Raw genomic sequence first — 25,432 nt, 5'->3', positions numbered from 1 at the left:
GTTCCCAGGCTAGGGGTCCAACTGGAGCTGTAGCCACCGGCCTACGCCAGAGCCACAGCAACGCGGGATCCGAGCCGAGTCTGCAACCTACACCACAGCTCACGGCAACGCCGGATCGTTAACCCACTGAGCAAGGGCAGGGACCGAACCCGCAACCTCATGGATCCTAGTCGGATTCGTTAACCACTGCGCCATGACGGGAACTCCTCTAGTAATTTTCTGATAGCATCTTTAGGATTTTCTATGTATATTGTCATGTCATCTACAAACAGGACAGTTTTACTTCTTTTCCAATTTGGATTACTTTTATTTCTTTTTCTTCTCTGATTGCCATGGCTTGGACTTCCAAAAGTATGTAGAGTAAAAGTAGCAAGAGTGGACATCCTTGTTTTGTTCCCTATCTCAGCAAAGATTCTTTCAGTTTTTCATTGAAAATGAAGCTTTGTCATTTATGGCCTTTATTATGTTGGGGTATGTTCCCTTTATGCATGTTTTTCTGGAGGGATTTTTAATCATAAATGGGTGTTGGATTTTTTCAAGAGCTTTGTGTGCAGCTATGAAATGATCTTTTTTTTTTTCTTTTTAGGGATACACCTGTGGCATATGGAAATTCCCAGGCTAGTGATCGAATTGGAGCCACAGCTGCCAGCCTATGCAGCCATAGCAATGCCAGATGCAAGCCATATCTGCGATGTATGCTGCAGCTTGCAGCACTGGAACCTTAACCCAGAGTAAGGCCAGGGATTGAACCTGCATCTTCATGGATACTATTTGGGGTCTTAATCACTGAGCCACAAGAGAAACTGATCATAGGATTTTTCTTCTTCAATTTGTTAATGTGGTGTATCACACTGATTGATTTGCAGATATTGAAAAATCCTTACACCCCTGGGATAAGTCCTACTTGATCATGATGTACAATCCTTTTAATGTATTGTTGGATTCAGTTTGCTAGTGCTTTGTTGAGGATTTTTTCATCTACATTCATGAGTGATATTGGCCTATAATTTTCTTACTTCGTGGTATCTCTGTCTGGTTTTGGTATCAGGGTAATGGTGGCCTCATAGAATGAGTTTGGGAATGTTCCTCCCTCTGCAGTTTTTTTGAGAATAGTTTCAGAAGTATAGGTGTTAATTCCTCTCTAACTGTTTGATAAAGTTTGCCTGTGGAACAGTCCATTCCAGTTTCAATTTTAGTACTTGTGGTTGGTCTGTTCATATTTTCTATTTCTTCCTGGTCCAGTCTTAGAAGATTGTACCTTTCTAAGAATATGTCCACTTTTTCTAGGTTGTCCACTTATTGGCATATGGTTGCTTGTAGTAGTCTCTTGTAATCTTTTGTGTTTCTATGACGTCTGTTGTAACTCTCCTCTTTCATTCTAATTTTATTGATTTGAGCCCTGTCTCTTTTTTCCTTTCCTTTTCTTTTTTTTTTTTTGTCTTTTCGTCTTTTGAGGGCTGCGCTTGTGGCATATGGAGGTTCCTAGGCTAGGAATCTAATCAGAGCCATAGCCGCCAGCCTACACCAGAGCCACAGCAACGCAGGATCCGAGCCACGTCTGTGACCTACACCACAGCCCATGACAACGCCAGATCCTTAACCCACTGAACAAGGCCAGGGATCAAACCCACAACCTCATGGTTCCTAGTTGGAGTCATCTGTGCTGTGCCATGACGGGAACTCCTCTGTTTTTCTTAATGAGTCTGACTAAAGGCTTATCAGTCTTGTCAATTTTTTGAGAAGTACCATTTTTTAGTTTCATCGATCTTTTCTATTCTTCTCTTTGTCTCTGTTTCATTTATTCCTTCTCCAGTCTTTATGTTTTTTTTTTTCTAGTTGCTTAAGGTGTAAGATTATCTTGTTTATTTGAGTGTTTTCTTATTTCCTGAGGTAAGCTTGTACTGCTATAAACTTCCCTCTTAGAACTGTTTTTGCTACATTCCATAGGTTTTGGATCTCTGTGTTTTTGTTTTCATTTGTCTCTAGGTATTTTTTGATTTCCTGTTTAATTTCTTCAGTGATCCGTTGATTGTTTAGCAATGTGTTGTTTACTCTCCATGTTTTATTTTTTTTTAACAGTTTTTTTTTCTTGCAGTTGATTTCTAGTCTTACAGCGTTGTGGTTGGAAAAGATGCTTGATATGATTTCAGTTTTCTTAAACTTACTGATGCTTGATTTGTGGCCTATAGTATGATCTATCCTGGAGAATGTTCCATTTGTGCTTCGGAAGAATGTGTATCCTGCTGTTTTTGGATGGAATGTTCTATAAATGTCAGTTAAGTCTTTCTGGTCTAATGAATCATTTAAGGCCTTTGTTTCCTCATTGATTTTCTGTTTGGATGATCTGTCCATTGCTGTAAGTGGGACGTTAAAATCCTCCGTTAATATTGTGTTATTGATTTCTCCTTTTTTGGCTGATAGCTGTTGCCTTATATATTGAAGTGCTCCTATGTTGGGTGCATATGTATTGTTACAATTGTTACATCTTCTTCTTGGGTTGATCCTTTGATCATTATATAATGTCCTCCTTTGTCTCCTATAATCATCTTTATTTTAAAGTCTATTTTGTCCCATATGAGTATTGCTACCTCAGATTTTTTTTTTTTTGATTTCTGATTGTATGGAATAGTTTCTTCCATCCTCTCACTTTCGGCCCATATGTGTCCCAAGAACTGAAGTGGGTCTCTTGAAGACAGCATGTGTATGGGTCTTGTTTTGTATCCATTCAGCCAGTCTGTGTCATTTGGTTGGAGCATTTAATCCATTTACATTTAAGGTATTATTGATAAGTATGTTCTTATTGCAATTTAAAAAATATTTTACTTTATTTTTTGTCTTTTTAGGGCTGCACTCTCAGCATATGGAGGTTCCTAGGCTAGAGGTCCAATTGAAGTTGTAGCTGCTGGCCTATACCACAGCCACAGCAACGTGGGATCTGAGCTGTGTCTGCAACATACACCACAGCTTATGGCAATGCCAGATCCTTAACCCATTGAGCAAGGCTAGGGATCAAACCCTGCCGGGGCCAGCTCAGCAGGATGGGGCTGAAGAACAGGTGCTGTGGAACTTAAGGAAAAATAGTTAACATAAAACAAGACACAGAGACATTTATCTTAAGTAAAGGTGGGAGCCGGGGACTCAAGGTCTCAGGGACCAAGAGCGGCCGCCTCAAGAAACCACACTGCTTTTATTGTGAGATCAAGTGAGGAGTGGCTATGGGGTGGATGATACAGGGTTTGTTTACTATTATATAAGTTCTTTTACTATTTAGAAAGCCACTTAGGTGATAAAGGGTTAAGCTCTTACTCTGACCTCTAGGCACATAACAGTTCTCAAGCTTAAGTCACTTATGCCTTTAGGTCTTTGCTCTTAAGCTTAAGTCATTTACCAGCACTGTGACTGTTTTTCCAAGAAGGAAGATGGGATAAAGTAAGACAAGAAGATGGGATAAAGGACAAGATGGAGTTTTCAAGGAAACATGTCTTGCACAAAACCCGTATCCTCATGGATGCTACTCATGCTACTCGGATTCGTTAACCACTGTGTCATGACAGGAATTCCCGTATTGCCATTTTGTTAATTGTTTTGGATTTGTTTTTGTTGGTCTTTTTTTTCTTCTTTTTCTCTTTTGTTTTCTTCTCTTTTGGTTTGGTGACTACTATTTTGTTTGAATTGCTTTTTCTTATTTGTTTACCTATTGTAGATTTTTGGGTGTGGTTACCATGAGGTTTTGATATATGTGTGGGTACACACACACACACACACACACACACACACACGTGTGCACGTGTCACACAAGATTGTTTTAAGGGAGTTCCCGTCGTGGCGCAGTGGTTAACGAATCCGACTAGGAACCATGAGGTTGCGGGTTCGGTCCCTGCCCTTGCTCAGTGGGTTAACGATCTGGCGTTGCCGTGAGCTGTGGTGTAGGTTGCAGACTCGGCTCGGATCCCGCGTTGCTGTGGCTCTGGCGTAGGCCGGTGGCTACAGCTCCGATTCGACCCCTAGCCTGGGAACCTCCGTATGCCGCGGGAGCGGCCCAAGAAATAGCAACAACAATAACAACAACAACAAAAAAAGACAAAAAAAAAGATTGTTTTAAGTTGTTGGTCTCTTAATTGTAAATGCGTTTCCAACATCTTGCATTTGTATTCTCCTCTTCTCATGATTGCTGGTTTTGATGTCATATTTGTGTGTGGGTGAATTCCTATCTTTACTGTGTTTGTTTTACTGGTGAGCCATCTCATTTCTAATTTTCTTGTTTCTGGCTGTGGGCTTTTCTCTTCCACCCAGAGAAGCTCTTTTCAGTTACAACCCTCCTCCTGTAACTCAACTGTATTAATTTAACATGTAAGCCTGAGATGCAGGTATATAAAGCAGTGTAAATAGATCCCATGAGCATTTTCTAGATATTTTAAAGTAAATTTGCATGAAATTGGGTTGGATTCATATTGGAGAATTATTCCCTCAAACATACTACTTCTTTGAAAATGAATGCATCACTACAGTTTAAGCATCATATTCATTTTTCTGAGGTTCCCTTTTCTTCTTTCCCTGAGTTGAAAAAGTCATTACAATAAGTATCTCTTTGACTTGAAACACACTCTTACTTCCAGATAAAAAGTCCTCCTCATCCCCTCCTCCTCATCTCCTGCATTTAACAAAATCCTTCTTCAGTACTCTGCTCAGCAGTCTCTCTGCGACCCTTTCCTGCACCCCCTACCCTGTATTGTTGCCGCTACGCTCATGTTCAGCACCGTCATGGAACTCATCTTGCTGTAGTTTCTGACTTGTCCTACTTTCTCAAGCTGCATCCAATCCTACATCCAATCCTACCTTCTCAATCCTACATCCCTGAGGACAGGGTCCATCTCTTAGTAGATCGTGTATCTTGATGCTTCCCATACCACCTATTACATGGTTGGTTGGTGCTTAACTAATATTTTGAAAACCATTTTATGTCTATGTCCATATAATTATACTGTTAATAATAGTTTTCATGGAGAAGACCCCCACAATCTTGAAATGTAACAATGCAAACAACAGTGAATAAAGGTAACATGGTTCCTCTGATTTTATTTCACAGATCACAGTTCCCCCAGCTTTTGGTTTGACGTTTTGATGTTCATTATCTTGTACCACAATCTCATCCCCATTAGTCTTCTGGTCACTCTGGAAATTGTGAAATCCATTCAGGCCATGTTTATAAACTGGGTGAGTATTAAAATCAGGAAGTTTAAAAAAAATCTCTCTTGAGCTCTGGCTTTGGTTTCAAGAATCTGTTTAGGTTCTTACGATGGATCAATGCAGCTGATGGGCCAGCTGCACCTTTGCAAGGCATGCCAAGCCTTGGTGTGAAGCAGTGCCTGGGCCTCTCTGCTTCCTGCTTGAGGACAATGTAGTTTTTTCCATATTTTTTCCCTAGCCAAAAAGAAAGATTTAGGAGTTGGTGGCCTCATAGCAAGTGTAGGGAAATAGTCAACCATTAAAACTTAAAATACTTATGAAGGAGGAGAGTCCAGTAGACTTACAGTAGGTTTACAGATCTTGGCAAGAATGACAAACAAAGCCCTTCCAGTATCCCTTCAAATTAAGGAAAGGTTTTCTTAGGTGACAACCATGTGTTGACTGAATTTAGTACATTGTAAGCTGTGCCTGCATGAATTTTCCATTTTGAATGTGGGGTTACAACTTTTAATTGTATTGTGAAATATTTTCCTTGAAATAAAATTCTTGCTGTCACATGAACATGATACCCACAAGATGTCAATGAACTACCATCATTTTCACGGGAATATTATTTTAGCAACCACAAAATTAGACAAAGAGCTTTCAGATGCATTCCCATTGAGTTTTTGCACTGGCTCTATGAATAGTGCTGTGACATCCCTGTTACTGCTCCCATTTGATACATGTAGTTCCAAAGACACACTCAAGGCTGAGACACAGTCTTTCTGAGGCAGAGCTGTGGTTTTCAAATCCCCACCACCTTGATCTTTCTTTCCACATGGCATTGCTTCTCCTGAATTGACTCTGCCAACATATGTGAAAAACTAGCACGTATGGGTCCAAACCCACGTATTTTAGACTCTCCATTGTGAATTCTTTCTAAATACCGGGCACCTTGGGAGATCAGTTGGCAGTACAGCCTTCCTGGAAAACTTTTGAGCTTAGTTCTGACTGTGTAGCTTGGCTGTCTTGTTCCCTGCAGGATGAAGATATGCATTATGAGAGAAACGATGTCTATGCCATGGCCAGAACATCCAGTCTTAACGAGGAGCTCGGGCAGGTGAGAGCCCCTTAAGGGCTGGGCAGTGTGATAGGAGCTTCACAGAAGGTGAATCTAGGGAGGGTGTGTACAGAGTTAAAGTTCCAAATTCAGCCATGGTCTACAGGTAATATCACATCCACATGGAACTTCAGAAATATAATTTGTTCAAAATATTGATAATATTGCATCACGTGTTGCAAGGGACAGACGTAATATAGGTTATTGTGTGCTTATGAAGGAGTGAAAGAGCTAGAGGGATAGGCAGGAGAAGTTGCTGGGAGCTCCCAGGGTTTCATTTAGCTTTCAGGGAGCCAGAGAGACCCTGGAACCTGGGGGGTGGCCATATTCCTGCTTCCCTAAGCAAGTGACCCAGAGGGAAGCATTCAAAAGCTGTTACAAAATTTCACATCTGGCAAACCCATGTATCTGCTCACAGCTGCCAGAAGGGAAGTGATGGAGCTTCTATTTCTTTTCTAAAAACTCTTCTCAATGGTGGAATCTAACGTGCTGACAAGAGATTGGGAGAAATGTAGCCTTGGGCCTCTCATCCCTGCCGTACAGTAGAAGGAGGTGGGAATAATGTCAGATTACCGAGACACAGATATTGGTTTCCCTTTAAGTGACAGTGGCGTCTTTACGAGTGTAAATTCAGTTTTAAAAGATCCCACAATTATTTGTCAATTATTCTGCAGTAAAGCTGGGAGAAAATGACAACAACTCTCACAGTTGTACAGGACCTAAAGGAGTAAGACTTATAATTGTTGTTTTTTCCTATCTACTTTTTGTTGTCTGTCTCTGTCTCTTTCTTTCTGCCTCTGTCTCGCTCTCTCTCTATTTACTAGATTATAATTTTCCCTCTTTCAGTTAGTTGGAGGTCACATATAAATTATGGTCAAAAGCAGAATTTTGGAATTAAACTTCTTGAGTGTGAATCCTGCTTTCACCATTTATCAGCAGAGGCACAGATACCACAAGAGAAGAACATTACAGACTGATATCCCTGATAAACTTGGTTGCAGAAATCCTCTGCAAAGTATTAGCAAACCAGTCGGTGACACATTAAAAGGATCGTACCTCACGATGACTTATTCTGTGAATAAGGCTGGTTCAACACCACAAATCAGCTCATGTGATATTCCACATTAATAAAATGAAGGATAAAAATCATATAGTCATCTCAATAGGTGCAAAAAAACCTTTGACCAAATTCAGCATCTGTGTCTGATAAAAATTTCAACAAGTGAGTATGGAGGGAACACGCCTCACCACAATGAAGGCTAAATATGACAAGCTCACGGTTAAAATTACACTCAGTGAACAATTGAAAGTTCTCCCTGTAAGATCACAGATGTAATAAGGATGCCCACACTTGCTACTTTGATTCAACTTAGTACTGGAAGTCCTCGCCATAGCAGTTAGGCAAGAAAAGTAAGTAAAAGGCATCCAAGTCGGAAAGGAAGAATTAAAGCTGTCTCTTTTAGCAGAAGACATAACATGCATAGAAAACCCTAAGCCTGTAAGCACTAATCAACGAATCCATCAAAGGTGCATGCTACCAAAGCAGTATACAAAAATCAGTTGTGTTCCTAAAAATAAAAACAGGTAAATGTGCATGAAGGCTTATGCCTTTTATTATCATTTTTGGTGACTTTATTTAACAGTAGTTAGTATCCATCTCTTCTTTCCAGATATTGCGAAGATCGTAAAACTGTTTAACTACACACTGCTTTGCAGTGTCCCTTGGACAGAAAGGATCGCCTACAGGCTGAGCATTGCTCTTGTTGTCACGATTCAGATGGCTTTGAATTTGGTTTTCGCTCTCATCTGGGGTATACATACGCATCCATATATCAACATCTACTTACCTAGTTACTGTTTTCTCGATTCTTTTAATGAGGTTTCTTGTGGCTGGAAAATGAACCTGGACTTCTGAATTTCTTAGGTTTGATGCCTTGAGGTTTACTTTGCGTATTTCTATAGAATTTTGCCTCTCGTGTAAAACAGAGAAGAATATGGCCTCTGAAGGAAGTATAAGTATTAAAGATAGGATTCTAATAGACTGGACTTCTTGTTTTCTAAAAAGTCACATCCTTTGAGGATTTAAAGGGAAAGAATGCTGTCTTATCTTTGCTCTCTCTTAATCCATTTTATTTGATTTTATTGTTTTTAAAACTTTTTATTTTTTTTTCCTTCTGTACAGCATGGTGACCCAGGTACACATTTAGTTGCTTATCATGTTAATTTTTTTCTTTTTTCTTTTTAAAAATCTTGCCATGTATTTTATTTTTTAATTCCTCAATGAATTTTATTACATTTATAGTTGTGCACAATCATCACAACCAAATTTTATAGCATTTCCATCCCAAACCCTCAGTGAATCCACTCCCCCCCAACTTTTCTCATTTGGAAACCCTAAGTTTTTCAAAGTCTGTGAGTCAGTATCTGCTCTGCAAAGAGGTTCATTGTCTCCTTTTTTAAAGATTCCGCATGTGAGTGATAGCATTTGATGTTGGTCTCTCATTGTCTGACTTCACTTTGTATGATCATTTCTGGGTCCTTCCATGTTGCTGCAAATGCGGTTATTTCTTTCCTTTTAATGGCTGAGTAATATTCCATTGTGTGTATTTTTAGTTAAATTTAAAATGTATTTCTTCTTTGTGTAGGTGAAATACTTATTCTCTGATAAAACAGGAACCCTCACTTGTAATATTATGACATTTAAGAAGTGTACCATTGCTGGTATAATTTATGGGTAAGTGTTTTTATTGCCATACTCTGTTAGAAAGTCTCGTTTTTTTCTTAAAAAATTAATAAGCCTTTACTTACTCCAGAACTTACCTGAACTTCTAATCCTATAGCTGTATCTGAATGAGACTGCGACTTCCTACACCTTAAATGAAAACATGCGTTTTTTTAAAAAACTGTTTTTACATCTGCTTTTACACATGATGAGAATTCCTAAAGAGTTTTGTTTTTATGGCCTTTTAACCATCGTATTTCCTCCCTCATTTCCCTTAGAAACCAGTCAGACAGAAATGACGTTGATGAAGAAAACTCAAGGTAAGGAGATAACATCCTTTTCTCCTTTGCCTGTGTTCCTTTTCCCTTGCAATGGACTTTTTTTTTTTTTTTTTTTAAATCAGTGCTGGAGCAGGGATGTACAATTAGCACAGCCTCCTTGTCCAGACCTTAGTGGCAAGTTCCCAGGAGGTTCCCCTGCATAGATCTTTCCCATGTGGTATTCAAAGAACCTGAAATCTAGACCTCAGCTGACTGCCTTGGTGGCAGGTTACTCCACCTCAAACTCTGTAAAACCATAGAGTCTCCAACACAAGGTGAGGTGTCTTCAGATGCCATTTTGCAGCCCGAGGTCCACGAGAATGGATAGTTTTCCAGACCTCTAAGAATTTTCTAGTTGTAAGTGTGACTTGGTGAAAACAGAACATGGGGTAGAGTCAACGTAGATCTGTTTGATGACTGATGGGTGCCACCAGGAACTTTCAGTTGAAATGAATCTTATTTTTTCTTCCTCAGTGATTGTGCTTGTCCCATCACAGAGTCCTCTGAATTCAGTGACCCAAAATTACTGGAGAACTTTGAAGAGGACCATGTAAGTTTGCTGTGTTCACTCTAGGTCAGCAGGGAAATGCTGTAGACCTTGAAAACATGCATATGGTTTCCTAAAAGGTGTGGTCTTCTGAGCACAGGAAGAGAGAGGGAGTCTTTTTGTTTTGTTTTTTGTCTTTTGTCTTTTTAGGGCTATACCGTGGCACATGGAGGTTCCCAGGCTAGGGGTCCAATTGGAGCCACAGCTGCCGACCTACACCACAGCCACAGCAATGCCAGATCCAAGCTGCGTCTGTGACCTACAACACAGCCCATGGCAACGCCAGATCCTTAACCCACTGAGCGAGGCCAGGGATCAAACCTGCAACCTCATGGTTCCCAGTGGGATTTGTTTCTGCTGCGCCAAGACAGGAACTTCAGAGTCTTGAAATTTATCTTTGGTGTCCATGTAGTAAGCAAGAGGTTTTACATCGTATTCTGAGCCGAGCCATGAACACGCGTGTGGGTGACTTCAGACACACAAGAATGCTCTGCTGTGTAGCCAGCTGTGTAATCCTGTCTCGATCCGCTTTGAAACTTTTTGATTTGATCACATGCTACCAGTATTCTCACTTACCTATTTTAAAGTACTGATCTGATTTGAAATCTTACCTTCTTAAAAATAAAAGTGATCTTTAAAAACACAGATCTATCCATGTTCCTCCTTTGCTCAAGACCCTTCTGAGAACTGGCACCACACTGGAGATAAAATCTCGACCTCAGTGTTGTGGTGCCGTCTCTGCCCAGCCTCATTCTCTGTGATTGGTCCCCATGGTCAAGATGTCGGAGTCACTTTTTTTTTGCCTTTTTTTTTTCCATTTCTTGGGCCGCTCCCGCGGCATATGGAGGTTCCCAGGCTAGGGGTCGAATCAGAGCTGTAGCTGCCAGCCTATGCCAGAGCCACAGTAACACGGGATCCAAGCTGTGTCTGCAACCTACACCACAGCTCACAGCAACACCGGATCTTGACCCATTGAGCAAGGGCAGGGATCAAACCCGCAACCTCGTGGTTCCTAGTCGGATTCATTAAGTACTGAACCACGACGGGAATGCCTGGAGTCACTCTTGTCTTGAAGCTCCACAATGTATCGGTGTCCTGACTTTGGGGCCTGGGAAGATGCTACATCCTTTGCCTCCTGTGTACCACTGACACATGAGAACCCACACCCATGACTGACCTTTCCACTTGGGGCTTAATTTAAATATTTGAATATGTTTCTTTTTCCCTGACCACCTACCTAAACTAGGCCCCCATCTTCTCTCTCACAGCCCCTCCCTGTTTCCTGCAGCTTTGAGAGAACCTGAATCCCCAAGGAGAACAGAAGCTCCAAGAGAGCAGGGCCACCCTGCTCCCTGAGGTCTCCCCAGCCCCCTGCCTTGTCCCCAACTCAGTGCCCACTCCCGGAACACACTTTGAACACATGGAGTGATTTTTAGCTAGTGCCTGACTCTCTTTGGACCTGAAGTGAAACAGCTGGTACTAATTTCTGGTTGCATATGACTCACATATGTGGCAGGACATGGGAAGGGACTCACTAGTGCTGTCTCTCTTTTGCAGCCCACGAAAGAATATATAAAGGAATTTCTCTTCCTGTTAAGCGTGTGCCACACTGTTGTTCCTGAGAGAGATGGAAATAATATAAGCTACCAGGCCTCCTCTCCAGGTAGGTGCTGTGAGCTGTAGAGCAGCTGGCAGGGATGGGCCTGCAGAAGAAGTGATGCCCTCACTGGTCCCCTGATGGATCCTCTCTTTGTGTCTCCCTGAAATTCTCACCAGTCAGGGGCATTCATGGTACAGAGCAGCCCGGAGCCACTCTGCAGCTCTAGGGCTCCACCGTCCGCACACCTGAAATGTGCCCAGGAAGGCTGGCAGGCGTGGCTCTTGGGCCGGGAGCAGGTGGCCGTTACCATCAGTAACAAGGCAGTGGGAGCGGACGGCCTGCAGCACTTGAAGGAGGTGCTCCCAGTGGTGCAGAGAACAGGGCGGACCACGGGGTTCAGCACAAAAACGTGTCACTGCCAGGAGGGTGAACTGTTCTTCGTCCCACTGAAAGAGGCCCTATTTCACCCAATTTCCTCTCCTGTGAACACTGTCTCTTACCTAGAGGCACACATAAGTGCATTTGGATCAAAAAAGCCATGTTTTAAAGAGTGACGTGATATTTTAGTGCTGGGCAACAGAAATCTCAATTCAGTCAAATTCGGTGTTAACACATTTGCTCAGTCTCCGTTGATCCGGACGTTCTATTGACAGATGAAGCAGCTTTAGTGAAAGGGGCGAAGAAACTTGGCTTTGTTTTCACTGCACGGACGCCGTACTCTGTCACCATCGAAGCTGTGAGTAGCACCCTGTGTGCTTTCCAAGGGTTGGTGTGTACCTGCTCGTTTTTTGCTATATGTTTCTTTTTAAAAGTTTTTTAAACTGTGGTTGATTTACAGTGTTCTGTCAGTTTCTGCTGTATACAGCAAAGTGACCCAGTTTCCATATATATACATTCTTGTTCTCATATTATCTTCCATCATATTCTGTCACACATGATTGGATATAGTTCCCTGTGCTGTACAGCAGGACCTCATTGCTTATTCACTCCAAAGGCAAGAGTTTGCATCTACTAACCCCCAAATCCCAGTCCATCCCACCCCCTCCCTCTCCCCCTTGGCAACCATCAGTATTTTCTCCATGTCCATGAGTTTGTTTCTCTTCTGTAGACGGGTTCGTTTTGTACCATATTTTATTTTAAAAATTTATTTATTTATTTATTTTTATTTTTTTACTTTTTTTATTACTCAAATGAATTGATCACATCTGTAGTTGTATAATGATCATAACAATCTGATTTCGCAGGATTTCCATCCCACAGCCCAAGCACATCCCCCCACCCCCCAAACTGTCTCCTCCAGGGACCATAAGTTTTTCAATGTCTGTGAGTCAACATCTGTTCTGCAGAGAATTTCATTCTGTCCTTTTTTCAGATTCCACATGTCAGTGAAAGTATTTGATGTTGGTGTCTCACTGTATGGCTGACCTCACTTAGCAGGATAGTTTCTAGGTCCATCCATGTTGAAAAAAATGCTGGTATTTCATTCATTTTAATGGCTGAGTAATATTCCATTGTGTATATGTACCACATCTTCTTGATCCACTCCTCTGTCGATGGACATTTAGGTTGTTTCCATGTCTTGGCTATTGTAAATAGTGCTGCAGTGAACATCGGAGTACATGTGTCTTTGCGAGTCATGGTTTTCTCTGGGTAGATGCCCAGGAATGGGATTGCTGGATCAAATGATATTTCTATGTTTAGTTTTCTGAGGAATTTCCATACTGCTTTCCACAGGGGTTGCACCAATGTACAATCCTACCAACAGTGTACTAGTGTTCCTTTTTCTCCACACCCTCTCCAGCACTTATTGTTTGTAGACTTTTGGATGATGGCCATTCTGGCTGGTACCTCAGAGTGGTTTTGATTTGCATCTCTCTAATAATGAGTGATGTTGAACATCTTTTCATGTGTTTCTTGGCCATCTGTATGTCTGTTTAGATCTTCTGCCCATTTTTTGATGGAGTTGTTTGTTTTTTTGGTATGGAGCTGCAGAAGTTGTTTATAAATTTTGGAGATTAATCCCTTGTCAGTTGATTCACTTGCAAAGATTTTCTCCCATTCTGTGGGTTGTCTTTTTGTGTTGTTTAGGGTTTCCTTTGCTGTGCAGAAACTTTGAAGTTTGAGTAGGTCCCATTTGTTTATTTTTCTTTTTGTTGTCAATACTCTGATAGGTGGTCTGAGAAGATGTTGCTGTCATTTATGTCATAGAGTGTTTGGCCTATGTTTTCCTCTAGGAGTTTTATAGTGTCTGGTCTTATATCTAGGTCTTCAATCCATTTGGAGTTGATTTTTGTGTATGGTGTTAGGGGGTGTTCTAATTTCATTCTTTTCCATGCGGCTGTCCAGTTTTCCCAGCACCACTTATTGAACAAGCTGTCTCTTTTCCATTGTATATTCTTGCCTCCTTTGTCCTAGATCAGTTGGCCATAGGTATGTGGGTTTAATTCTGGGCTTTCTATCCTGTTCCACTGATCTATATTTCTGTTGTTGTGCCAGTACCATGCAGTTTTGATAATTGTTGCTTTGTAGTATAGTCTGAAGTCCAGGAGCCTGATACCTCCAGCTCCATTTTTCTTTTTCAGGATTCTTTGGCTACTCTGGGTCTTTGGTGCTTCCAAACAAACTTTAAAATATTTTGTTCAAGTTCTGTGAAAAAAGTCCTTGGTAATTTGATAGGGATCGCATTGAATCTGTAGATTGCCTTAGGTAGTAAAGTCATTTTGATAATATTAACTCTTCCAATCCACGAGCATGGTATATCTTTCCATCTATTTGCATCATCTTTGATTTCTTTCATCAGTGGCTTATAGTTTTCAGAGTACAGGTCTTTTGTCTCTTTAGGTAGGTTTACTCCTAGGTATTTTATTTTTTTGGATTCGATGGTAAATGGGATTGCTTCCCTAATTTCCTTTTCTGCTCTTTCATTGTTAGTGTATAGAAATGCCGTCGATTTCTGTGTATTGATTTTGTATTCTGCAACTTTGCCAAATTCGTGGATGAGCTCTAACAGTTTTCTGGTAGTCTTTAGGATTCTCTAGGTATAGTATCATGTCATCTGCAAATAGGGATAGTTTTTCTTCTTCCTTTCCAATTTGGATTCCTTTTATGTCTTTTACTTCTCTGATTGCTGTGGCTAGGACTTCCAGAACTATGTTGAAGAGTAGTGGCGAGAGCGGACATCCTTGTCTTGTTGCTGATCTCAGCGGGAATTCTTTCAGCTTTTCACCATTGAGAATGATGTTCGCTGTGGGTTTGTCGTATATGGCCTTTATCATGTTGAGGTAGGTTCCCGTTATGCCCACTTTCTGAAGGGTTTTTGTCAGAAATGGGTGTTGGATTTTGTCAAAAGCTTTTCCCTGCATCTATTGAGAAGATTCTCTGGTTTTCATTCTTCAGTTTGTTAATGTGGTGTTTCACACTGATGGATTTGTGGATATCGAAGAACCCTTGCATCCCTGGGATAAATCCCACTTGATCATGATGTACAATCCTTTTAATGTATTGTTGGTTTGCTAGTATTTTGTTGAGGATTTTTGCATCGATGTTCATTAGTGAAATTGGCCTGTAGTTTTCTTTTTTTGTGGAGTCTTTGTCTGATTTTGGTACCAGGGTGATGGTGGCCTCATAGAATGAGTTTGGGAGTATCCCTTCTTCTGCAATTTTTTGAAATAGTTTCAGAAGGAGAGGTGGTTAGCTCTTCTCTAAATGTTGGATAGAATTCGCCTGTGAAGCCATCTGGTCCTGGACTTTTGTTTGTTGGAAGTTTTAAAATCACAGTTTCAATTTCAGTTCTTGTGATTGGTTCATTCATCTTTTCTATTTCATCTTGGTTTAGTCGTGGAAGATTGTACTTTTCTGAGAATTTGTCCATTTCTTCTAGGTTTTCCATTTTACTGGCATATAGTTGCATATAGTAGTCTCTTATGAGCCTTTGTATTTCTGTGATGTCCGTTGTTACTTCTCCTTTTTCATTTCTAATTTTATTGATTAGAGTCCTCTCTCTTTGTTGCTTGATAAGTCTGGCTAGGGGTTTATCAATTTTGTTGATCTTTTCAAAGAACCAGCTTTTCGTTTCATTGATCTTTTCTATGGTTTTCTTTGTTTCTATTTCATTGATTTCTGCTCTGACCTTTATGATTTCTTTCCTTCTAACTTTAGGTCTTGTCTGTTCTTCTCTCATGAGCTGCTTTAGATGTAAAGTTAGCTTGTTTATTTGGGCTTTTTCTTGTTTCCTGAGGTGGGCTTGTATTGCTATAAACTTTCCTCTTAGAAGGGCTTTTGCTGCATCCCACAGGTTTTGGAGTGTCATATCTTCATTGTCATTTGCTGCCAGGTATTTTTTAATTTCCTCTTTGATTTCTTCAGTGATCCATTGGTTGTTTAGTAGCATGTTGTTGAGTCTCCACGTATTTGTGTTTTTTGCAGTTTTTTTCTTGTTGTTGATTTCCAGTCATAATCAGCTGGTCGGAAAAGATGCTTGATATGATTTCAGTTTTCTTAAAGTTACCGAGGTTGGATTTATAGCCCAGGATATGATCAATCTTAGAGAATGTTCCATGTGCACTTGAGAAGAATGTGTATTCTGTTGCTTTTGGATGGAATGTACTATAAATGTCTGTTAGGTCCATCTGGTTTAAAGCGTCATTCAGGGCCTGTGTTTCCTTATTGATTTTCTGTCTGGTTGATCTGTCCATTGCTGTCAGTGGGGTGTTAAAGTCCCCGACTATGATTGTGTTATTGTCGATTTGTCCTTTTAAGGTTGTTAGCAGTTGCCTTATATGTTGTGGTGAACCTGTGTTGGGTGCGTAGATATTTAAAATTGTTATAACATCTTCTTGGATTGATCCTTTGATCATTATGTAGTGTCCCCTTCTTTGTCCCTGAAAATATTCTTCATTTTAAAGTCTGTTTTGTCTGATATGAGTATTGCTACTCGAGCTTTCTTTTGATCCCCGTTTGCATGAAATATTTTCTTCCATCCTCTCCCTTTCAATTTGTATGTGTCCCTAGAAGTGAAGTGGGTCTCTTGAGGACAGCATATATATGGAACTTGTTTTTGTATGCATTCAGCCAGTCTGTGTCTTTTGGCTGGGGCGTTTAGTCCATTCACATTTAAGGTAATTATTGATATGTGTGTTCTTATTGCCATTTTATTAATTACTTTGGATTTGTTTTTGCTGCTCTTTTTCCTTTCCTTCTTCTCTTGTTCTTTTCTGCCTAGAGAAGTTCCTTTAGTATTTGTTGTAAGGCTGGTTTAGTGTTGCTGAATTCTCTCAGCTTTTGCTTATGTGAGAAGGTTTTGATTTCTCCTTCAAATCTGAAGGAGAGCCTTGCTGGGTAGAGTAATCTTGGTTGGAGGTTTTTTCCTTTCATCATGTTGAGTATATCATGCCACTCCCTTCTGGCCTGCAGAGTTTCTGCTGAAAAATCTGCCTATAACCTTATCGGGGTTCCCTTGTATGTTATTTGTTTCTTTTCCCTAGCTGCTTCCAAGATTTTCTCTTTGTGTTTAATTTTGGTCAGTTTGATTAATATGTGTCTCGGGGTGTTCCTCCTTGGGTTTATTTTGTATGGTACTCGTGCTTCCTGGATTTGAGTGAGTGGTTCCTTTCCCCATGTTAGGGAAGTTTTCGGCTATTATCTCTTGGAATAGTTTTTCTGTCTGTGCCATATTTTAGATTCTATATATAAGTAATATCATATGATATTTGTCTTTTTCTTTCTGACTTACTTCACTTAGTATGAGACTCTCTAGTTCCATCCATGTTGTTGCAAATGGCATTATTTTGTTCTTTTTATGGCTGAGTAGTATTCCATTGTTCATATGTACCTCATCTTAATCCATTCATCTGTGGACGGACACTTGGGTTGTTTCCGTGTCTTGGCTATTGTGAACAGTGCTGCAGTGAACACAGGGGTATGTGCACCTGCTCTTCCATAGAGATGCACATACACAGCGGCTCAGAGTAGGTGCTCGGAGTCCATTTCCGGGGATGCCTGCCTCGCCCCACACTCGCCCAGCCACTTTTCTGGGTCATGCTCCTTAACTTCTCTGTGTTTGCTCCAATTTTCTCATCACACTTGTAATATGGTCCTTGGGGATATTAAATGAATTAATATATATAAAGTCACTGGAATTAGTGCTTGATGCAGAGAAAGTGCTCAATAAAAGTGAACCATTCCAAAGAATTAGAATCATCAACCTCTCAGGAAATACATTATTTTTTCCCTATGAAGAATGAAAACATTTCTATTTTTTGGTGAGTTCTTTCATTATATTGATTTATTCACCCTGCTATATATATATATTCTGTCTTGATGAGCCCTAACCATAGGCTTTGATATCTATTTTTTAATTTATTTATTAAAAAAGTTTTTATTCCACCTGAGGCATATGGAAGTTCCTGGGTTAGGGGTCACATTGGAGCTGCAGCTGAGGCCTAGGCTGTAGTCACGGCAACACCACATCTGAGCCACATCTGTGACCTATGCTTCAGCTTGATGCAACACTGGATCCTTAACCCACTGAGTAAGGCCAGGGATCGAACCGCCATCCTTAGGGACACTAACTATGTTGGATAAGCCACAGTGGGAACTCCTTTGATATATATACTTTTTAATTTTTTTTTTCAGGGCTGTAGGTATAGCATATGGAAGTTACCAGACTAGGGGTTGAACTGGAGTTACAGCTGCCAGCCTACACCCCAGCCATAGCATCACTAGATCTGAGCCACATCTGTGACCTATACCACATCTCATGGCAGCACTGGATTCTTAACCCACTTTGCTGGGCCAGGGATCAAACCCGTATCCTCAGGGATACTAATCAAATTTGTTTCCACTGAGCCACAACAGGAACTCCCCAAAAAAATGTTTTTAAAGTGTTTTTATTTTTTGGCTGTGCCCATAGCCAGTTCTAGGTCCAAGTTCTAGGTCCAAGCTGCGCCACAACAGCAACCTGAGCCACAGCAGTGACAAAGCCAGATCCTTAACCCACTGAGTCACCAGGGAATTCCCACAAGCCTTTGATATTATGGGAAAAAAATCAAAGCAATGTAAACATGATGATCAATGCAGTGATTTGTTTTCTCTAGTAATGTTGCCGTGGTCAGGGTTTTTTTTTTTTTATGAGGGATTGAGTCCTTGTAAGAATGGACTGATTAATTCATCTCTATATCACATAGATGCCTGTCAAAGTATTTGAATTTCTGCAGTGCCATTTCGCTGAAGCTGGGAGCTGGTATTTTCAGAGATAAGTTGGTTGTGGTGACAGGAGGTCAAGAAGCTGTAACTGGAAGATTTTAGAAAAGAATGTTTCATTGATATATGTCATAGCATGCCACCTCTTTCCATGGTTTTTTTGTTTGTTTGTTTGTTTGTTTTTGGCTTTTTAGGGCCACACCCATGGCATATGGAAGTTCAAAGGCTAGGGGATCAAATTGGAGGTGCAGCTGCCGGCTGACACCACAGCCACAGCTACGCAGGATCCAAGCCACATCTGTGACCTACACCACAGCTCACTGCGACGCTGGATCCTAAACCCACTGAGCAAGGCCAGGGGTCAAATCTGGATCCCCAAGGATACGAGTCGGATTTCCACTGAGCCACAACAGGAACTCCCTCCATGTTTACTTCTTCAGATTATCTAAACATCAAGGACTTCGTCTGATTCATACAATTTCATTAAAAGATTTCCGTTCTTTTAATGTCTCCCATTTCTCTCTGCTGATTGTCTCATTTACTCCATGTAACCTTGCAACACGAGAGTGTTTATACAGTGTTTCTAATAGTGCAGATTTTAGGTAGAGGAGAGAAGCGTTTTAGTGTTAAATCCTCACTTTAAGAAGCACTTTCCCTACTATTGCCCAGGTTGCAAACAATGTTCTTACCAGACGAGGGCGCCATCGTCCCATCAGACGTGCAGGAGGGTTTCTGTTTTGAAAAAGATGTGTATTTGGAGGGTAAAACTTGTTTGTGACGGGGGAGCAGGGTGTTTTGCGAGATGAATGCTTTTTTCCTCAGGTAAGAATATGTTGTCTTATCTTCCTGTAGATGGGAGAAGAATTCACGTTTCAAATTCTCAACGTCCTGGAGTTTTCTAGGTAAGCTACCTTTTCATTCTGTTTGTGTATTTCCCAGGGCCCTGTCTGTGACTATTCAGTTGAGGTTCGGCCACGTAAATCAAAACCTTGTTACAGACTCCTGAAATTCTAGTCCGCTTCTACGCACGCTTTCATCTCAACTCAGTTCCACTTCTCCCGGCCTCCTTAGGCCTCCTTAGGCCTAATTCCCTTTGCAGGTGGTGTGGGTTCTCAGCTTCTCCTTTCTAGTGCTTGTCACAGTCAGGGCTGCAATTTTAATTCTGGGTTATTACTTCACGACTGTGTCACCAACTAGACTGTAAGTTCCCGGAGAGCAGGGGCCACCTCCTGCAGGGGCTGGTGTCCAGTAAATGCTCCGTAAATATTTGATGAATGGATGTGTTAAAAAGCAAAATTTAACCGAGTGAATATTTGATGAATGGATGTGTTAAAAAGCAAAATTTAACCGAGTGAATTTTGAAGCTCTTACTGGCTTAATTCGGGGATTCAGGAGCTGGGCAGCCTCCCAGCAAGCAGACGGAAAGGAGCTCTGAGGAGCTGGACAACGTGGAAAACTTTGATAGGCAGCAAGTGGTGAGACAGGGAAGTTAGTAGCAAAGGGCAGATGGTTTGGGGCGAGGTCACCTTCCTTTGGGGACCACTGGGGTCTGTCACTCAGATTACGCCACCAGGGCTGACCCGGGGGTTCCAGACTGACTGGTTCAGGTCGCATTCCTGGGAGAGGCGGAAACTGCAGCTGGGTGGGGCGCCGAGTCTCGGTTTGGGGACGTGGGCTGAGCACCCGTGACTCCATTTGGGGCCTGTTGTCTCCTTTTTTTGACAGGTGGATATTGAACATTATTTTCACAGATGAACAAGGAAACTGGTTCTTTACAAATGGGCGGTGACTTAAGTAATTTTTTCCCAAAGGAACCCATGTGCATCCCAATCCTTCCCTCCTCTCATGCTCCGGCAGCAGTGGCCCGATTCCCCAAAGCATAGTGGGACAGTACTGCTTGTCACCTCCCTTCTCCACCGTTGTCCTTCTTTCTGGCCCGCTGGCCCCCGTCTACATAGCCACGGGGTAGCAAAATCAGTCACCAGGATGGCAGCTCCGCCAGGCCACCAAGCACAGTATGCCAGCAAGAAAAGACATCTCCCGCCCCCCAGGGAGGCCCACGGCCGTGCCTACTTAAAACCTAGTCTTCAGCGGTCCCGCCCCCACTCTGAACAGCCTGCGCCAAAGCTCCCGCCCTCCAAGGACAGTCCCGGCACTCCTACTCCCACGCCAAACACTTGAGCGAGGAGGTACTTTCTGATGGGGATGAAGGATGGGCTGTTGTCTTCAGTACTTAGGCAGCTGTCGGGTGCTCGGCCTGCTGAGCCCTGATGGGAGCTCTTGAACATCCTTTTCTTGATCAGTCTCATTCCTGAGGGAAGATACAATTCTTTTTGTTAGAAGAGCTTGAAAACAGGGGGGAACCAGTGACTGAGAGCCCAGCCGGTCTGCTGGACACCCCAAAGCCGTCCCCCTGAAGGACAAGGGGCCTGGAGCTCCATTTCAAGGGCCTTTCCATCGTCACTGAGCACATGAGGGGCAGCATCAGGATTCAAATCCAGCTCTGTCTGGGCCCAAATCCCCGGCATCTTCAACCAATCTGTACTTGGAAAGAAAAGTTGGGGAATGTAAAAAAAACCAAACAGACCCTTTTTGCATCTCCACAAGGTGGATCGTGGTCTATGCGGCTCCAGGTGTTTTCGTTGCCACGGGCCAGTCTCAGTTGGAGGGCCAGTGTCACCGTGATGGCCACCTGACTGTGGGGCCTCTGCTCTAGCACACAGGCAAGGTCACTCCAGCTCAGGCCAAGTGCGGTAAAGGAGACTGAACAGCATGGCCTGGTGGAGGCTGACCGTGGTGCCACTGGTGGTAGGGGTTTACCTCTGCGGGGCCTGGGAGCCTTGATGAGGAGGTGGGGTTCGGGTTGGAAATGGAGAGATGGGAGGAGGGTTGAGATTGGCGAGTGGCACGAAGGGGAAGGCCGGCCTTGGCCAAGGGGCAGCGTGTGGACCAGGCGGAGAGAGGCCTCCAGGCTGACGTGGGCTCATAACAGGAGAAAAGCAATGAGCTTAAGTTCTGTCTACAGCTGTGAAGAATGGAACACAAAATCCAGGGGGGTTTGAGACTGAACTATTCATTTAAAAAACTCTGGCATCGGAGTTCCCGTCGTGGTTAACGAATCCGACTGGGAGCCATGAGGTTGTGGGTTCGATCCCTGGCCTTGCTCAGTGGGTTAAGGATCCGGCGTTGCCGTGAGCTGTGGTGTAGGTCGCAGACGCGGCTCGGATCCCACATTGCTGTGGCTGTGGTGTAGGCCAGAGGCTACGGCTCCGATTTGACCCCTAGCCTGGGAACCGCCATATGCCGCGGGAGCGGCCCAAGAAATAGCAACAACAACAAAAGACAAAACAAGACCAAAAAAAAAAAAAAAGAAATGGCAAAAAGACAAAAAAACAAAAACAAAAAACTCTGGCATCTACCGAGCCAATAATTTCACATCTCTATGCAGTAAAATGGAGACAGGAAGGCCTTCCTGATAAAGAACGATGCACAGGCCCAGGGCTGCTTTCCTCTTTGCACGCCAGTTCTGACTGATTATATTAAATATATTACATGCATAAAAGTTTATGTGTTATAAGTAATACATGTGCACGCATAATACTTAAGATAGGTATGTTAGGAGTTCCTGCTGTGGCTCAGTGGAAACGAACCTGACTAGGATCCATGAGGACGCAGGTTTGATCCTTGTTCTAGCTCAGTGGGTTAAGGATCCGGTATTGCCGTGAGCTGTGGTGTAGGTCGCGGATGTGGCTCGGATTCTGCGTTGCTGTGGCTGTGGTGTAGGCCGGTGGCTACAGCTCTGATTAGACCCCTAGCCTGGGAAACGCCATATGCTGTAGGTGCAGCCCTAAAAAGACCCAAAAAAAAAAAAAAGAGAGAAAGGTATATTTCATTATGTGTAAGTCATGTACTGTATTATATTGTAATAGTACATGGCGATGTAAAAGATATGTAATATAAACATACAACATATATACATATACTTTGTTATATGTATACATTGGGTCAGTAAATTTCCATGGAAGAAAAGAATAGTAGTAGTAGAAGAAGATTCATAGTTAGAATCTCAGGTAAAGAAAGTAGGTAAAGAGAAAAGGGAGTTCCCGTCGTGGCGCAGCAGAAATGAATCCGACTAGAAACCATGAGGTTGCAGGTTTGATCCCTGGCCTCGCTCAGTGGGGTAAGGATCCGGTGTTGCCCTGAGCTGTGGTGTAGGTTGTAGATGAGGCTCGGATCCCGGGTTGCTGTGGCTGTGGCGTAGGCTGGTGGCTACAGCTCCCATTCGACCCCTCGCCTGGAAACCTCCATATGCCGCAGGAGCGGCCCTAAACGGACAAAGGACAAAAAAAAAAAAAAAGGAAAAGGCTGGCAAGAAACACGCTGACCTTTTCACCAATGGGCAGCTGAGGACTCAGACTATCAGAATTCTTCTGAGGTTGAGGTTTTGTGTGGCTGTCAGCACGACGCAGTGAAAAAAACAGAAACTAACGGTGCTTTGGCTGTTGTTGCAGCGATAGAAAGCGGATGTCTGTCATCGCCCGAACTCCCGCCGGACAGCTGCGGCTGTACTGCAAAGGGGCCGTAAGTACCGCGATCCACTGCTCCTGCGACGCCTGCGCTCTCTGCTCTGACAACTTGCAGGAAGCCTTTTGCATCTTCGCAGTATTTTAGCACGTGCTTGCTTCTACGTGGTGTTGTCGCTGTGGTCGGCAGCATCACCCAGGATTGCGGAGTCCACCTCAGGGTGGCTCAGGGTGCTCCCCAGGGCCGAGCCTGCTCAGAGGTGCGGTGGTTCACACCAGAGTGTTCACTGAGCTGTGGTGCCCCTGGAAACGTGCTCTTGCTCAGCTGTGTTTCCGAGAGTTCATGCTTAGGGGGTTGGTGCTGTGGGTTTACAGTGGGAGGTTTGATCCCAATTCCAAGCCCAAAGTGCTTGGATCTGGTGTCTTAGGAATTCTTTTTTTTTTTTTTTTTGTAAAGCACTTAGGTATTTGTTCACTGCCATATGTACTTAAACAACCTCAGCTTTAGTGAGGTAGAATTGATATAAACTAAAATGCACATATTGAAAATGTACATTTTGATAACTGTCGACACTGATTCTGCTTTCTGTCACTGAGATTCATGTACATTTACTGAAGTTTAATATCAGTAGTTATACAGTATATATGATTTTTTGGTTTCTTTCATTGAAAATTATTTTAAAATTCATTCGTGTTCTAGCTTGTATCATGAGTGCATTTATTTGTATTGCTGAGTAGATTCCATTGAATGGATATACCTGCATTTGTTTATCCATTCATCTGTTGATGGATTTTTTTTTTTGCTTCTTAGAACCACACCTGTGTCATGTAAAAGTTCCTAGGCTAGGGGTTGAATTGGAGCTGCAGCTGCTGGCCTACACCACAGCCACAGCAACACCAGATCTGAACTGGGTCTGCCACCTACACCACAACTCATGGCAATGACGGATCCTTAAGCCACTGAGTGAGGCCAGGGGTTGAACCCTCATCCTCATGGATACTAGTCGGGCTCATTACTGCTGAGCCATGATGGGAATTCTTGTTGGTGGACATTTTGCTTATAGTTTTGGCAACTACAAATAATGCTCCTGTGAACATTTGTGTGCAACTCTTTGGATGGACATACAGTTTCATCTCTTTGATAAATGACTAGGAGTAAAATTATTAGATCATGTGGTAGGTGTATTTCAACTTAAGAAACCACCAAATTATGGTTACATCCTTGCCAGCAATTGTCACCAACATTTGGCATAGTTAGTCTTTTTAATTTTGCCGTTCTAATAGGTGTGTAGTATCTCATTGTGAATTTAATTTATGTTTCCATGCTGACTGACGGCGAACAGCTTTTCAGGTGTTTGCCACCTGCGATGGGATTCCCAAGACCACCTCTGTGCTTTCAGTGAATCTCTGAAAGGATTCATGGGACTCAGACCTGGTTGTGCTCCTGGCTGAGATTTTTTACAGTAATGTAGTAAGGGTATGAGCTGGGTCACCAAGGAAAAAGACGTGGGTTGTGTTCAGAGGGATCCCATGGGAGTCCACAGGGAAAGTTGGTATCACTTATTTAAAGAATTGTTTACCAGCCAAGGGCCAACTTTGCAAGTTGGTCTTTCTAAGGATAGCAGTCTCCACCTGCTCTGTCAGCTCCTCTGCACACCGTCCACCTATTTTCCTTGTGAAAATGTCTGTTTAACCCTTTGGCCATTTTTTTAAAATAACTTTTTCTCCCTATTGAATTTCGAGAGTTGTTTTTTACTTTACTTTTTACTTTACTGTCTTTTTAGGGCCGCACCTGCGGCACGTGGAGGTTCTCAGGCTAGGGGTCTAGCCGGAGCTGTTGCTGACCACCTACACCACAGCCACAGCAACGCCAGATCTGAGCTGTATCTGTGACCTCCACCACAGCTCACGGCAACACTGGACCCTTAACCCACTGAGTGAGGCCAGGGACTGAACCCGCAGCCTCATGATTCCTAGTCGGATTCGTTAACCACTGTGCCATGATGGGAACTCCCTGTGTATTTATTTCAGATACAAGTCCTTTATCAGATATTTGATTTACAAAGGTTATAACACAGCCTATGGCTTACTTTTCATTTCCTTAAGAGTGTCTTTTGAAGAACAGACGTTAGTAATTTTGATCACGTCCAATGTACCAGTCTGTTCCTTTATGAGTCATGCTTTTAGTGTCACATCTCAAGAGATTTTTGCTTAATTCAAGGTCACAAAGA

General features: G+C 42.5%; 1 protein-coding gene across 1 annotated transcript in view; it reads left to right on the top strand.

The window, feature by feature from the left end:
* Positions 1-25,432, top strand: part of LOC125113481 (phospholipid-transporting ATPase IB-like) — a 168,777-nt gene that overhangs the window by 54,705 nt on the left and 88,640 nt on the right. Inside the window, exons 13-21 of the mRNA XM_047756226.1 lie at positions 5,087-5,214; positions 6,212-6,289; positions 8,935-9,023; positions 9,290-9,331; positions 9,806-9,881; positions 11,436-11,541; positions 12,132-12,214; positions 19,531-19,580; positions 23,190-23,259. Of these exons, the coding sequence (XP_047612182.1) occupies positions 5,087-5,214; positions 6,212-6,289; positions 8,935-9,023; positions 9,290-9,331; positions 9,806-9,881; positions 11,436-11,541; positions 12,132-12,214; positions 19,531-19,580; positions 23,190-23,259 (722 nt within the window). The remainder of the gene's footprint in view (positions 1-5,086; positions 5,215-6,211; positions 6,290-8,934; positions 9,024-9,289; positions 9,332-9,805; positions 9,882-11,435; positions 11,542-12,131; positions 12,215-19,530; positions 19,581-23,189; positions 23,260-25,432) is intronic.

Source organism: Phacochoerus africanus, chromosome 13 (genome assembly GCF_016906955.1).
Source record: "Phacochoerus africanus isolate WHEZ1 chromosome 13, ROS_Pafr_v1, whole genome shotgun sequence".
Lineage (NCBI taxonomy): Eukaryota > Metazoa > Chordata > Mammalia > Artiodactyla > Suidae > Phacochoerus > Phacochoerus africanus.
This window is presented reverse-complemented; position numbering and strand designations above follow the sequence as displayed.